Source organism: Gavialis gangeticus, unplaced genomic scaffold (assembly GCF_001723915.1).
Source record: "Gavialis gangeticus isolate Ggan-Ray unplaced genomic scaffold, GavGan_comp1, whole genome shotgun sequence".
Classification (NCBI taxonomy): Eukaryota; Metazoa; Chordata; order Crocodylia; family Gavialidae; genus Gavialis; species Gavialis gangeticus.
The window spans coordinates 129,595,596-129,612,255 of record NW_017729022.1 but is presented as its reverse complement, the minus strand read 5'-3'; the positions used below and the strand labels follow the sequence as shown (position 1 = coordinate 129,612,255).

Genomic DNA, 16,660 nt, shown 5'->3' with positions numbered 1-16,660 from the left:
GTATGAATGACATAATAAACATTGGCACTTCTTCTTTAGGCTACAACCTCCCTATCTGCACTCCCATTACAGCATTTTGAAACTCTTGCTTTTCTTTCCTCTTTTTAGAGATGTTAGATATGCTTTGTTTTGTGTTTCAAAGAGATGCTCTGTTTTCTTCCAATTCTCAAAAGAAAGCTGAATCTAAATTTTTAGCACTGGGTCATGGATAGAATGGGAACAGTCAAATCAAGGTAGGCTGTGATTAAGGTTGAACTTGTGCCTGTTTACACGCTTTAAAAAACTGCATAAATATGAATTAAATTTAAATATAATGAATAGGGGTAATCGTGACTTCAAGAGAGACTAAAAAGGCTAGTACTCTTCAGTTTGGGGGGAAAAAAGGCCGAGGTGGGATATGATAGAGGTCTAGAAGACCATGAAGGATATGCACAAGGGAACAGAGAACTGTTGTTCACCAAGTTCCAGAACAGTAGAATGAGGGGGCACACACTGAAATTAATAGGTCACAGTTTAAAACTAGAAACCAGAGAAATTACTTTTTTATGCCACATGCACTTAACTTGTGCAATTCATTGCCACAGGAAGTGTTCGAGGCAGTTAGCATAGCCAAGTTCAAAACGGGATTGAATAAATTAATGGGTGAGATATCTAGTATTAGCTATTGAACAGAATGACTAAAGGAGATGGAATCTCTAAACCAATAATGGTGAATGTCAGGGAGGGTACTGAATAGGAGATGGATCACTTTTAGATCAGGGTGGAGCCCTGATTTTTCCAAAGCAGGGTGTGAGGACAACAGCATTCACTGCAAGGGTGGCTGCATCCCTGTGTTCCCAGCCTCATTGCCCTTTACCTCCTTCCTCCCACAGGTACAGTGCTCTGGGAGCCTCCAGAAATTCTTTTCAAGTCTGTAATGCAGGTGAAAATCCCCCCTTCATGCTCAGAGGCAAATCCCCCTCCCTTTCTTTCCCCCTCTGCCTTTCCCAAACCTGCTGCTTTCCCTGCTGTCCCAGGGGGTGGGGGAAGCATGAAAGGTGCTTGTTCCTGCCTCAGCCAGACTGCGCAAGGGATGGGCTCAACTGTGGACAGGGACTGGACAGCAGCAGGAGGATGGGCTGGGGGGTTCCCTCTCCCTATGCCTGCTCCAAGGGACCTGGGCAGGGAGGAGGAAATGGCTCCTACCACACTGTTGCCACTGTGTTCATTGCCAATTGAGCCCAGCACCTGTGCAGCCTGGTTGGGGTGGGTAGAAGGAAGTCAGCAGCTTCTCCTACCCCCAGGACAGCAGGAAAAACAGGAGCAACAGATGAGAGAAGGGGAGGGGAAGGGATGTGCCTCTGAGCACTAAAGGCATAGGCGGCAGGTTGCGGCCCAGAAATGAGTCACAGGAATATATGAAAGGGTCACGAACAACCTGTAAAAATGAATCAACAAACTTTAAAAATGGATTCTTCTTTAAAGGAGAAAAATGTGGGAAACCGCAGCTTTTCTCCTTGCAGGCAGGAAGAGTTCCAGCCTGCAAGGGGCTGCTTGAGGTCCCCGCACACCCTTTCCCTACCCCTGGAGGGCTGGGGCCAGGGGGCAGCAAGTGGGAGTTAAGGGCACTGGGTTGAGACTGGCCATCCATGTTTACAACTGAGTCCTGGTCTAAAAGAGGTTGAGAAACACAGCTCTATAGCATCTACTTTTGCCACTGTCAGAGATGGGACACTAAACTAAATTGATCATTGGTTTGACAAGGATGGCACTTCTTAGATTCTCATTTTAATTAACTTTTTAACTGTGCTGTTTTTAAGTCAACAAGCTGTTAATTACATATTAATTATGTTGCATTCTAATGATATGTTCTCAGCTGCATACTTTAATCCCAAAGCAGGGAGGAAAATACTGATGAACAGGTGGAAAAAAAATTGTTCTTTAATTTAATAAGGCACGAAGGGTTGGGGGAGGAATCTAAGGACACTGATGTTCTAACAGTCTTGGCTGCCTGTGTACATTATCAAGCTTGAATGGCCTTTGCAGAGTTTGAAGAGAGATGTGATAGCTGTGATCGTGATGGGTGACTGAACACATTTTCTATCAGAGCTGCTCAGAGACAGCTAACAAATGCAGTTTTCATAATATTTCTTCTTGAGTAGTCAATCCCATGTGCCATTATTGCCCCCTCCTGGCTGAGAGAGACTAGTATTCAGTATAATCCAGAAATCCCAGGGGTTTTTTTAATACACACCCTAATTTCAATATGTGTGCGCACTGAGAACATTGAAGAAATACACACAGAGCAAAAGTAATCATTTTTAGATGCTGCTTGAAAAAACAGCCTTCATTTGGTTTCAGGCTTCCTGCATGACGTCAGTATCTCAAGTTTTTTGTTAGTTAGCTGCCTTACTGCCAGCTGGAAGTTAGAGGGAAGAAGACTAATATAGGCTGTGAGGAAGGCTTAACATTTATGAAGATCTGTCTATGGAGTGTGGTTCCTTCCAACCCCTAACAACAACTATGAAACTGTGTGCGTCTTGAATTTAATAACATAAGTATTGTAAACTAAGGGTGGGGCTTTCAGAAGTATTTGTTACCCTATTATCATTAAGTTGGAGGGAGTGTTACTGTGAATTTGGGTGGGAAGAATCAGGCTACCATAATTTGCTTTCTGAAAATCCTACCTGCTGTTTAAATTGATACTAGGCTGACTTCTTGAAGAGCTAGTATAATTACTAAAATTATGTATGCATGTATTAATTGTGCATGCTTAATATCACTGTTAATGTAGTGCTTTCTGGAAGGATAGGTATGGTTCCTTTAAGCTGTGCATTAGTATAGTGTTTTTTCCTTTACAAAAAGGCAAAAAAAAAAGCCCAGTGGGGGAAATTAACTGGAAGGAAAATGAATTTATTCAGTAGTAATGTTGAGGTGCTAATATTTATAAAATTAGGGAATAATGGTAGGTCTTTTGAATATAAACCTTCATATTACAAGACATTCCATCTCTCCTAGTCTTTGTCTAATACCCCATTTTAAATGAGGGAAACTTGGGAACCGCATGATTAAATGACTTGCTAAAGGTCATAAACACGTTAGTGACAGTCAGGACCTAAAACCAGAACTCTCAATTTCCATTGCAGCAATTTAACAACAAAGCCATCTTTCCCCAAGTACTTTTGTGACCAGTAACTGGTTGTCTCACTTTTCTCTTTGAAGGAGCTATATAATTTTTCTTTTAATATGTTTTTCCTGGAAATTAAATTGCCTTCTAATTACCTTCTTTTTTTTCCCCTTTTTTCTGTACTTGCCTTCAGATGTGGTTTTAGCAGTCACTGTCTTAATGACTGGAGATAAAAATCAGTGTTTTCTGGTGTCTGAAAGCAGATTTTAGTTCCCATTCTTCAGAGGATGCAAAATAATAACCTGCCCTGAGCAATTAAATGAGAGTTTCTAAAACATCAAAATTTGAAGTCAGGAAACTAGATGTTAACATCTCTTCATTTTCTTTAATTTTATTTCTTTTTTTCTTCCATGCTAGTTCTGCAATGTGGTGATTGAGTTCATATACAAAGCTGATTGTATTACAGAATGTGCATGCATTACATTACTAAACAGTACAGAAGAAGCCACAGAGAAAAGGTTCTCTTTGGTATAATGAAAGTGTGCTGCAGTGCAAATGTATGTCATTGACAATTTTTCAGTTGTCTTTAAATACACATACCTGAAGGTCAGTATTCTGTTGCAGGTAATAAGTATTCATTCACAAAAGGCAGTCTCAGTCTTTTAAAAAAAATCAAATTGCAAAAGACATTAATGATTGGTAATAAAAGGCATTTAGACTGTGTCATGGTAAAATGCCTTTCTTTTTCCCTTCTAGCTGAAACATGTAGCTAGTATGACAGGAAGAGATGGGCGGAAAAGAACTGTGAGTGCCCTTGTGGTTGCTGGAAATGGAAATGGGGCTGCAGGTAAGTGCAGTTGATAAAAAGTGTGTGGTTGCTTGGATGAGGGAAGAGGGAAGCATGACAAATAATATAGAGCCATACTGTTGATCTGCCTTTTTTTTAATTAATAAACTGGGGTTGTTTTATTTGTTTGTTTTTTTTACTGGAGACTAAGGCATAGAAAATAATATAGAAAGGGGAAGAGAATTTCTGTTGTAACTGATAATTCAGGGAAAAAAAACCTCATCAGGGACATCCATCATCCATGTTCTTATATGTAAAGCAAAGTAGCAAAGACTGAAATATAATATCCAATTATAACAGTAACTTTTGTTTAATTCCTGTGCAACAGGGCCAGTATTACTGGTGTATATACAAAACAGGTTACTTTACTTTACAAATTTCTTTACATACCGTTTTTTCTTCTGTATAACATGTTATTTATGATTAAAAGCCAACAAAGCAAATAATTTTGTTTTGGGGTGGTCGTTAAGACAATTAAACAAATGAGGAAAGGTGGCAACCTAATGTGAGTTGCTCTTTCCTATTTTGAAAATTATGCACGTTTTGTTACTGTATGCCATAGATGTAGGAATGGATATTTATGCTTTTGTTACTTATTACTCAGCTAGAAATAACTTACTGAACTGTGCGTGTGCTTGGGGAGGGTATGTTCTCACCTTCTACCTCAACATGATCTGTCCCAATTGGGTTGAAATGTAATGCATAGCTTACTAATAATCTTCTCAGCTAGTTCGAGTTACCCTGATTTAAAAAAAAGATTTTGAATTTATTTTAGGTTGAGTCTGTGAAACACATTGTAAGCTACCTCGTGCCCACAGTCCTTTCAGTATTCTCTGTTACTTAATGGATCAACTCACTAAAACACTCAGGTATATGGCAGCATTCCTTTAAATAGTGCAGCTGTTGGAATGTAATTGTAACATAAAATACTTCAGATGAAACCCTAGCCTCTTTGAAGTGTATATTAAAACTCAGTGACTTCAGTTATGCAAAATTTCACTGTTAACATTTTTCTTCTCCCATGAAGAGGTCTCTTCCACATGGAAGAGCCTATTCCATTAGGCCTATTAGAGAAACAGTGAGACTTTTTAAAAGTTCTGAATGATGCCAAAAGTAAATTGGGAAAAGTAGAGAAACACCAGACTGTAAAGGGTTTACAATATTGACAGGACAGTTGCATTTGCAGATGAATTTGTGCAGGTTTCCCACCACAAAAATAACCAGTAGGGGATGCATGGTTCATTTAATTTTCTGCATGAGAGAGATTAACTTTTAGAAGTTTGAGAAATCTGCATAAGTAGGAGGGGAGGAGTCTTTCTTCAAAGGAAACACTAATGGTCATGGTCAGAAGAGACTCCAGTTGATCATAGCTCTACTTTACCAAGCAGGAAAGGGGGAGTTTAATGTATCATGACTTCCAGGCTAAGTACAGCCAGTCAAAAGCCCCAAAGCTGAATTGATCCAATCTTTGCAGGTTAGTCTAAGCTGCATAGATTGAACCAGTAAGGAAGTGAGCAGATACTCACTTCTGATTCTGAAAATGCAGCTACGTGCCTACAGTGGCCCAGGCCAGAAGTCAGGGGGCACTAGAGCATACCTCCCTGCTTGGCTGGAGCAGATGGCTAGGGCCAAGCTAACTCATTTACCCTTGGGGGAGGGAAGGGGTTTGCAGAGGGGGTGCAAAGCATTGTGGGGTGCTGTGGGACTGTGAGTTAACTTGAATCTGCAGGGGCTCTGATACAGAAGGTCAATAAACCAATTAAACCTAAATCAGTTAAATCAGTTTTTACATCCACTGAGGTTTATCTTAAACTGGTTTCAGCCATTTTGAAAGAAGTTTATGTACACCAGGAATAGGCAACGTTTTTTGGCCAGAGTGCCAAAAAAACCACGATGTCTACCTTGGAAGGTGCTGGAGTGCTGACATGCCAGAGCCTGGAGTAGCTTTTTGCAGCCTCCCGGCTGCAGCAGACCCACAGGGCCCAGTCTGCCTGCAGCAGGGCTTGCAGCCTCCCAGCCGCCTGCTGGGAGCAGCCTGGGTTCTGCGGCTGGCAGCACCTGCCTAGAGCCTGGGCTGGCGGTGGTGTGCTGAGCAAAATGGCCTTACGTGCCATGGTCAGCACGTGTGCATGGGGTTGCTGACCCCTGATGTACACTGAACTTCTGTTGTGTTACATATTTGAACAGAATATTTCTTTTTAATAAAACAGCTGCTTGTCTTACAGGTTTTGCAGTGGGGAAAGCAAAAGACAGGATGACTGCTTTAAGAAAGGTATGTACTTTAAAAAAAAGTAAATACAGGCAGTCCTCAAGTTACAACATTTCAAGCTGCAATGTTTCACACCTACAGCGTTTATAAACTGACACCCTGTTTCAACTTTATGACATCAGTTTCAACTTTTACAATGCTTGATCAGATGTGACGCCACACCAGCGAACAAGTTCGCTGTGTTGCTCATCTCCCTGGAGAACATCTGTCCAAATTTCCTTGGACACTTTATTTAAAAAAGCAGACAAGACTCCAGAAAAACCTGCAGCCAAGACTCCTGAGAAGACTCCAGCCAAGAACTCGTCAAAAAGTCCAACCAAGAGCCCTTCAGAAAGTCCAGCAGTCACCTCAAAGAAGTCCTTCCAAATCAACATGATTGCTATTTACAATATAAATACATTCATGTAACTATATTACTCATCTAATAATTGATAGACTAGAAAATTCTGGTGTTTTTTTGGTGAAAATAGGGTATCGGGCCTTGGTTCACGAACCAATCCCCCATTTATAACATTTTCTTATGAGGAAAATTGGTTCAGGATTACAAAGTTTTCACTTAAGACACGGTTTTCAGGAACCAGTTGTGTTGTAAATCCAAGGACTGCCTGTATAATATGCAGTGTAGATTATCAGATAGAGAAATGTTTTAAAAAATTAGTCTCTTGAACATGGTGTTCATACAGGCAAAACTACTCAAAATCCAGTTGCTCAGAGAATTTTATTATCCTAAAATGACCTGTTTCATTTGAACTTTATTTCCTGTAACTGATGTATTTTGAAAACATTCATAAACAAGGATAGCTCTTGTAATTTTTGTATCCATTTTTTCTAGTGATTTCATTTTAAAACTGTATCTTTGAAAGGAGGAAATAAAACTTTCTTCTCATTGCTTTTTTTGTAAGGGTTTGGCCAAAGGGTTCAGGTGAGAGGAAGGGATAGTAGGAAGGTGCCATGTTTATTGCTAAAACCACTTTTTTGTTTCTTTAAGGAAATGTGTGTGTAGTTCTGCGCTTATAGTTCAGCTCTCTTCTAATGGTCAGATACTCCATCCTGCATAGGTTTTGGGGGGTTTTGATTCATAGCTATCCATGAATGGATGAATAAAGGTGGATTTCAGGCACTTAAGTAAAAATAAGCTTAACATTTAAGACAAAATATTTTTCTAATTTCTTTTCTAGGCAAAGAACCAGGCAGTTAACTATTTACACTATATAGAACGATACCAGAACCATACAAGTAAGTATTAAGTATTTTCTGGACTTCCTCTGCTGTTCCTTATCAAAAATCTCACTCTCCTCTTGTCCTGCCTTTTTCTTTCCTTTGTCTCTGAGACTAGAAACAGGCATCATCAAATGAACCGGATCAGCTGTGTCGTGATATGTTCTAGCACAGCCGATCCACCTCATTGGGTGAAACGCACGTTGCCTATTGTCCTGTCCATTGATGCTGCAAGATAATGGGCATCGTGTTCTCCCAGGGCTTGAGGAGCACCCTGGGAACTCCTGGGCAGGATTAGGCTTCTCAGCCCCTGAAAGCACCTGCCTGGCATTCCGTGCTTCCCCAGATGTGTCCCCAGAGAACTTGGGGTCACATCTGGGTAAGTGGATGAAACCTGACCTGCCTCATTTACCTAAACGTGTCCTTGGAGATCTCAGGGACACATCTGGGTAAGTGGGGAAAGCTGGGCAGGGGCTTCAAGGACTTCAGGGGTCTGATTCTGCCCAGGAATTCCCAGTGTGCAGAATTGGGCCCTGCAAGCCGCCAGGACAGGCAGCTGGCAAGTGAGGGCAGCTCAGGGCTGCCTGCACTCTCCAACCATAAGCAAATAGATGTGTGCTGCAATAAAGCAACACAGATTATTACTACCTTTCATCACAGCCACAAATGTGAGCATTTGGGGTGTGACCAAATTTTTTTTTCACTTTGGGCCATAAAAATGTTTATAGTAACAGAAAGGCAACCAGAGGTGACATCTGTTTCCACATTGGCAGTCTCCTTTTCCAGCCTGTCCTCTCTTGCTCTGAATTCTTTGCCTGGCATCAGAAAAAGCAGTCTTTCAAGATGGTGGAGTTTGAATCCATTGGGGCTTTAGTGTCAACATAGACAAGTTGGTTCATTGTTTGTTTAATAGCCCATTTACCCCTTAGCAGAGCACTTAGGCAGATCCTCACATAAACGCATTTAACCCAGAAATATTTCAAACTGTACTATATCCAAAACATCAACCACCTCCCTAAGAAGACCATACTTGCAACCATGGATGTTACCAGCCTGTACACTAACATCCCACAGCTGCTGTAATTAAAACATCCAAAGCATCTCGTGTATCAGCATCCCCACACTTAAAAATGGGGGCGGGTATGCTTTAAAGCTTGTTCGAAGAGCTTTAGATACAGTGCCCCCACTGCCATTTTTAAGCACAGGGATGCTGGAGACTGCTGGAGCGCATGGTAGTTACTGTGCTCGAGCAGACTTGATTGATCGAGTCTGCTCTGATGCGCTGTAATTACAGAGTAGCCTTGCTGCTTGTGTATTTGTACCCTTAGATACCAGTATAGTATCTTCTAGTGCTGTTATACTAAGTTTGTGCCAGGCAGTCTGTCTGCCTTTACATTAGAATATATAATACTCATGTATTTACATTAGCATAAGCAATGTATAGAGTGACCCATTCTTATAAAGTAAATCCTACAGATTCTATATAAAGAAGTATTCGTTATGGTGAAAAAGTTGTATATTGTCTGCTTAACCTATTCTGTTTGTTCTTTCATTTTTATCAACTGAAGAATGTACATAGTACATGAGCTAAAAAAATCATTGAAATATGTATCTTCTACAAGACACAGAGATTTATAATTAAATATATTGGGGTACTTTGAAAATATAGTATATAAACAAAAGTTTATGCAGTCTGATGTGTTTATGTATACCGTCCTAATGAATATGAGCAATGGACCACCTACCAGAGGTAGGGACAATCTCAGGGATAGCTCTGTCAGGCCTTCAGTCGGCGCAGATGTAGTTAGGGATCTTCTGGAAGGGCTGGACATTTTTAAATCTGCAGGTCCAGATGCCCTCCACCCGAGGGTCTTGAGGCAGCTGGCAGGAGTCATTGCGGAGCCCTTGGCCCGACTATATGAGCATTCGTGGTCATCTGGCCAGGTGCCGGGGGATTGGAAACTGGCTAATGTGGTCCCAATTTTCAAGAAAGGGAGGAGGGAGGACCCAAGTAACTATAGGCCTGTAAGCCTCACCTTGGTACTTGGGAAGATGTTGGAGAGAATCAATGGTAATAAGCTGATGGAGAATAGGTTTAGGTTAGAGATCAGGGGGCAATATTTTACAGTTAGGGTGGCCAAAATCTGGAACCAACTTCCCAGGGAAGTGGTCATCGCCCCTACCTTGGGCAAATTCAAGAGGAGGTTGGATGATCACCTGTCTGGGGTCTTGAGAACCCAGCATTCATTCCTGCCTGTGGCAGGGGGTCAGGCTAGATGATCCGTTCAGGTTTATGCTGACCCTACTATGAAACTATGACCACTACCGATTGCACATACAACTTTCATGTTTGCATTTCCTCATTTACTATGCAGCCATAATTTTCATGCAGTTCATTTTTTCTCAATAAACTAAAACTAGGGAAGCTGCCTTTTGAACTTATTCCATGGTCTGATGATCCAGATGAACAGTCTCAGACCTTGCAAAAAAAATCAGTTTATAGTGCCCTGTAGAGTAGTGCAGGGCTCTTCTGTTGAGCCATCATAGGTTGAGTTGCTGCAGTACTCTGTAGTTAATTCAGATGTACACAGCTAGTTCCAAACAAGAAATACAGGGGATATTTCTGTTATCTTTCTGAAGTAGAGTTCACTAGGTGCTGGGGCAGTGGATATTCTGTAGGAAAATCCTAAATTTGGAAGGAAATCTGAGCATAAAGACTTTTTAATTTAAATTGCCAAACTTCAATAAGGAGGTAAGTTTATACCATATGTTAGCTTTGTTCAAACCAAGTGGGATCATTATCTACTTATTAATTCTCTTTATTTGCAAAAAGTTGTTTGATACTGTCTGTGTTCAGGAATATTTGCAGTTATCTTAATAATTTTTTAAAATTTACCTGTGTGCCCTTCTCTGTCAAATTTCAAAAGAGGATAAAACTAGTTTCATTTTAGGACTAGGGACAAGGAATGTATTCCTTATACAGGCTGAACTGAATCATTCCTTCAGAGAATTATACTGTAACACTTTTTTTTCAGTTTATCATGACATTACGACAACTTTTAAAAAAACAACCATCCAGCTGAGAAGACGACGCAAAGGTAACTAAAAGACTTCCAAGTAGTATTCTGCAGATAATTAATATTCCTTGGGTAAAGGTAAACCTGTATAGTAACATGAACCACTTTTGGTGTAATTTCTTCATAATAATACAATCTGATATTAGTCCATGATGTTTTGCTAGCAGTAGGCAGTCTGTTACATTAAAAATACCAGTCTTTGCTAAGTCCTTATTGCATAGTTTAATTAGTACTGTCTGTGGTCCCATTTGTTGCTATTTCTGCCTCTTCCTCCTTTACGCCTCCAGTCACTGTCTCCCCAAATATCTCTGTGATCATTCCCTTACATCTTTATTATCCCCACATTCTTCAGCATCTCCTTCAAACTACTTAACTTGAAAGAGTTGTACTCATAGTGGCTAGAATTTTGGCATGTTTTCTACCAGGAGTTGATTTAAAAATGAACAACCCATTAGAACTAATTCAAGCAATATACACCATTTTACTCGCACATATACGTACCATAACCATATAGTTTAAGCACTAGTAACACTTCTTCCCAGGTTATTTGTTTTTTCTAAATCTTCATGACTGGGTATGGTGATCGTGGTACGCCTGAGAAAATGGAGCATGCTGGAGACCAGAAATCCCCACATACCTCTTTGTTTTCCTAGTTTAGCAGGGGTGGGCAAAGTCTGGCCCACGGGCCGGCAGTGGTCTCCATTTCCCAGCAACCCCTGCCCATGTGGCTGGTCTCCATGTGATAGTGGAAGGCTGGGGTTTTGCCATGGAGACTGGCCCCAGCTGCACTGGCAGACAAGCAAGTAAATGCCTGCTTTCAACTCTGTCATACCATGCTCTGGAAGTAATACCAACTACTCATAATTATTCTAGTGTCTCTTCATCTCCTGTGGTTCACCAACAGGCTGCCAGGCTTTCTAACTAGGCAGATTGTCCAAAAAAAAAAAGGTCCAGCATAGAGTTGATATGCCTTTGTTGGGAGAGTTTTTTTGTTTTAAAGGACATATGGCCTAAGGTTCATACCAGATGCCTGCTTTCTGGAGTGATAATAGGAACATGTATTTTCTCTTGCAGGTCTTTCTTCCAGTTCCCCTTATCCTCAAATGATAGCTTAACTCAAATGAGATTAGTCATGATCATTCTCATCACTCCCTACCAACCAGTGCATGTTTGAGTGACAAATGAGCCTCTTGTCAAGTTCCTAGACCTGACTGCATAGTATCATGGTCACATATTCTATCCAGACCTAGAGTCTTTGCTTCTGACTGCCTCGATGTCAGCTGGTTAAATACCAAGTATCATGACTTTTGGCAGGGAATGTGCTTGAGCTCTGGGCTGCTGCAACTAGGATGATTCAAATAACTGAAGTCAGTTGATTTTAAAATAAACTTGGATATTGCAATAGCGTACTGCAGTCTCACAGGGTAGACGCACCTGTTTAAAGGTTACACAACAGCCTTCTGTTTGCCTGTAGAGTTATATGTGGTCTTCTCTTGCCTGCTGGTCTCCAACGTCCATAAGGGTCTGTTTCACACTTGCCCACTACTGAAAGAACCTGCTGTTGCTTGAGACCTCAGTGTTTTCTGAAACCTCAACCCATGTTCATCCTGGGTCATCTCAGAGTTCTGACCAAGTAAATCAGTGGAATTGCTTATCTTTCTGAAAGCTCCCCTCTACATTAGAAAAGAGGTTATACTTCTGGCCTTTCCCAGAACCCCACTTCATTATCTTCTACAGAACCAATCCATTAAATCTATGTCCATGGTTGTTCCTGGTGGTAGCTGCCTGTTCCAAAAGTCAGGCTGTTTCATTACAAAAATCATCCAGATGGATGACCTGTTATATCTTGCTGTGTTACCATAGCTTATATATGTCTCCCCTGCCATGGAGCTTGAGCCACATTGTCAGTCACCTTCCGTAAGGTGCAGATTGGTTAATATCCTCCAGATTATTGTGGAAAGCAAAAGATGGACTTAGCTACTGGGGAGGTGCCAGATTTAGGAAAGCAGTGCTTGCAGTCACTGTTCAGCTGGGGCAGTGATGCTCTTTGTCACACCATCCAGAGGTAGTGTTCAATGGTCACCTGCAGTGGCATCCACGCTGATGCAAATTCACAAAGGCAGAACAGTTACCTACCTGATGGCAACTGGTTCTTCAAGATGTTGGAGGTACAGGCATACCTCGGAGATATTGCGGGTTCGGTTCCAGACGCCGCAATAAAGCGAATATCGCAATAAAGCGAGTCACACGAATTTTTTGGTTTCCCAGTGCATATAAAAGTTATGTTTACACTATACTGTAGTCTATTAAGTGTGCAATAGCATTATGTCTAAAAAAACAATGTACATACCTTAATTAAAAAATACTTTATTGCTAAAAAATGCCAACCATCATCTGAGCCTTCAGCGAGTCGTAATCTTTTTGCTGGTGGAGGGTCTTGCCTCAATTTGTAAAAAACGCAGTATCTGCGAAGCACAATAAAGTGAAGCACAATAAAATGAGATATGCCCGTATTGTGGATTCCATAGTTCACCCTTCTTCCTTGCTTTTTATGAACTTTGAGTTCAGAAGAAAATGAGGGAGGATTTTTGCTGCCCTTTGTCCTTCATACCTTTACTTGGGAGCATACAGCACCGCAGCTAACATGTATCGCCCTACCAGACACTTATGTTTAAGGGCATGTGTCTTGTGTGCATAAACCCTGACACTGAGATCAGCGTCACCTACAGCTGCTCAGAAAAAGCCACAAAACAATTACTTGTTCTACCATAACTTCCTCATCCGTTCCTGAAGTGTAGTGCATTTTGGCCAAGGTCTGACTGGGATTATAGGGAGAACAACCATAGGGCCTGGTGTCTTACTCATGAGGGTACAACATCAGTGCTTTCAGGAATTATTTGTTGGATCCTGTGTTTAAACTTCTTCATACAGAATTTTTTTTAATCTATTTGCTGTACATTAGTTTTCAGTGTCCTGGGTTTTATTTCTTGAATAGTTCTATTTTTAAACAAATTACTGATGCCATGAGTAAGCAGCAGAGGTTAAAAAGAAAGGTTCCTGTACAGACATGACCTCATTTGAATGGACTGAATTTATTACAGCAGAATTTATTGTTTTGCAGAACATTGATTTCAAAAGGAAATGAATATCGGCAGCAGATGACATTAAGTTCACAGGATAGGTTTAGTTTATTGTGTAGTGTCTTAGTTGGTGATATAATTAGGGTATACAAGAGGAGCACAAATACAGTGACAGTTCTTTGTATGTAATTTCAATTTCATTCGTCACTAATTAAACTAAATGCTAGTGCATTTGAAGAGAATTGTTATATTTCACACATATGGGAAGTGCTTAATGATCGGTTCTCAATGAATCCAGAGACCTGTTATACTTTTGCAGATTTAAGTGTTCGTTGTATTCAACTGTTTAGTTATTTTATCAGTTTCTACAGTCTTAACAATAGCTTTAGTAGTCTGGTGCACTGACATGTACTTTTGATTTACTGTTGCTATAACATGTCTCTGTCTTGTGCTGCCATGTTGCTAGTATGAGATGATTGCTAATATATAAAATTATTAAGATAATATGGTTTTACTAGCACCCAATATGAGTGTGAATTTTCAGCATGCTGTTTTTTCTAAATTAAAAACAATTTTATTTTCAGAGTAAGTTTTTAGTAGTTATAAAATAAATAAAATCCTAACATGTTTAGGACACTCTTCATAAAACAACAGATAAGTAAAGTCAGATTGGCCTCTTGTTTAGCCATGTTGAATTTAATAGGTTGTATGGTTATAACTAAATACAGTTTGCTTCCCAATGTTTTAAGGTAGCTTAAATAAATCTCAAATAAGTTGGCAGTATTGTAAAGCACAGATACCTGAATACCAGAAGTATTCTTACTGAACTAAACACTTACATTCTTGTAAAAGAATACTGCTACTAATGTAAAATGCCAAAGTAAAGCTCTCATTAAGAACTATTAGGTTCTCCCCATGGGAAATGGAAGAAGACGTTTTTTCAATATCTTCCTTCCAGTCTGGTCAACAGTACTGCATTTATAAGCTCTATCCAGAAGTAAGAGCTGCCTAGGGCACCTTAGAAGTGGCATTCATTCCTCAGATTATTATTGTCTTGTAATCTTGTTGATAGGATGGGTAGTGAAGTCTGGCCTTTTCATCATCTCATGCTTTTTCCAGAAATTATCTTCTAGTAGCTTAATGTTCTGTTAATTCCCTGCCCTCTGTTCCTTTTAAGTATTAAACATGATGTCCTGAGATGTCCCTTCCAATCCTAATTTTCTATGATTCTATGTTATCTGATAACCCATGACTGACCATGCTTAGAGCAGGGTAAGTTACACACACATTTTATTTTATGCCTAGAATAATGCTTACGTTTTTGTTCTTTTCAACAGCATCACACATGGGTGACTGGTGCTGCCTTAGGGCAGGCATATGCCCCCTCCCCCAGTGAGCAGTCAGCGACTAGGGGAGTGTCCCCCTCGCAGCTGATCATGTGGTGGCCAATCACTGCAGCCGCTTCCAGAAGTTGGTGCGGCCATTTCTGGGAGCACCACAGCACTCCCACTCCCCAGCCGGTACTTGCACTGGCGCTCCCCCCTGCCTGTCACCTAAGCAGCGAGCATGATCAGTCAGTGGGTGCATGTGCACCCCCCTGCATATCGCCACTGGCATCACATCTAGTCTGCAGTCCACTCTAACTCTCACATCATTTTTTGCTGTATTGCAGCCTAGCTATTTATTCCCCATTTTGGATTTGTGCATTTGACTTCTCCCTTATCAGGATAGTACTTTACAATTACCTTTATTGAATTTCATTGGGTTGCTTTCTGACCACTCCTCTGGCTTGTTGAGATAATTTTACATTCTGGTCCTGTCCTTCGAAGTGCTTGCAACCACTCCTAGATTCATGAGCTTGGTCTCTGGCTCCATTACTGCATTATTATTTCCTTTTTTTAAATAGAAGGTACTTAGAAATTAAATCAGAATACACTGAAAGTAGTTTTGTATGTGTACTATTTCTTCTGTCATCACAGTCATTACTGAAAATACTGAATAGAACTAGGCTTGCCCCAGCCCTGTAGTAGTGGCGGGGACCAGTACTTACAACCCCAGCCCCATCTGCTTTGGGCTCGCCTGCCTTGGCTCAGAAGTGGCAGAGCGGGAGAGAAATTGCTGCTCAGCGCCGGGTAAAAGTGGCCCCTTCCTCTAACCACCTGGCGTAGGTCCCTGGAGCCTGCTCGGAGCTCCCCTGTATCTCTGCTGCAGTCACTGCCACCTCTGGGCTACCCAACATGGGAGTGGTAATAGTGCAGAGCAGCTGCAGGACAGCCCAGAGGCAGGAGTAACAGACACGCAGGGCAGCCCAGTGTGGCACAGGCTCCAGGCGGCTGCACCAAGAACTGCCCGGTGGTTGTGAAGGGGAGGGGCTCTTTTCCCCCTGTGCCAAGCAGTAGTTTTGTTTTTTATAGCCAACTGTCCTCTAAGACAACATGGGTCCTATGGGTTGTGACCAGGGATCCTGGTTTTCCATGATAAAAAAGTATATATTCTCTAATAAAAACCCCAAAATCCATGATTCAAATTAAAGGCCCCCCACAGCCCACCCTGGCCCTACTGGTGTCTCTCACTTCCCCTCCATGGAGCCCAGGCCTGGATGCAGCCCCCTCAGTGCGGCTCCCGCCATGACCCCTGTGCCACTCAGCTCTATGCCGCACTGTCCCACACCAAGCCCCATTGAGGGGGTTGCATCCAGGCCTGGGCTCGATGGAGATTGGTCCCCTGTCCCAGATGCAGCTGCCCACCTGGCCATACAGAGTCTCCATGGAGACCAGACCTCCCACCACTGGTGCTGCCCCCACACTGTGCTGCATCACCCCACTGAACCAGCAGGCTGCGGGCTGTGTAGGGATCTCCGTGATGAGCTGCAGGCTGGTACAGGATGAAGATAGCTTCATAGTTAGTAGGGTCGGAAGGGACCTGAGTGGATCATCAAGTCTGACCCCCTGCCATGCCAGGAAAGAGTACTGGGGTCAAACGACCCCAGCAAGGTGTACATCTAGCCTCCTCTTAAAGACCCCCAGGGTAGGAGCCAGCACCACTTCTCTTGGAAGTTGGTTC

The 16,660-nt window shown here is 41.6% G+C and overlaps 1 protein-coding gene across 1 annotated transcript in view; it reads left to right on the top strand.

Annotated features, from left to right (window-relative positions):
- MRPS5 (mitochondrial ribosomal protein S5) overlaps positions 1-16,660 on the top strand; it is a 147,720-nt gene that overhangs the window by 112,129 nt on the left and 18,931 nt on the right. Inside the window, exons 6-9 of the mRNA XM_019516174.1 lie at positions 3,863-3,953; positions 6,179-6,225; positions 7,401-7,458; positions 10,476-10,538. Coding sequence (XP_019371719.1) covers positions 3,863-3,953; positions 6,179-6,225; positions 7,401-7,458; positions 10,476-10,538 — 259 coding nt within the window. The remainder of the gene's footprint in view (positions 1-3,862; positions 3,954-6,178; positions 6,226-7,400; positions 7,459-10,475; positions 10,539-16,660) is intronic.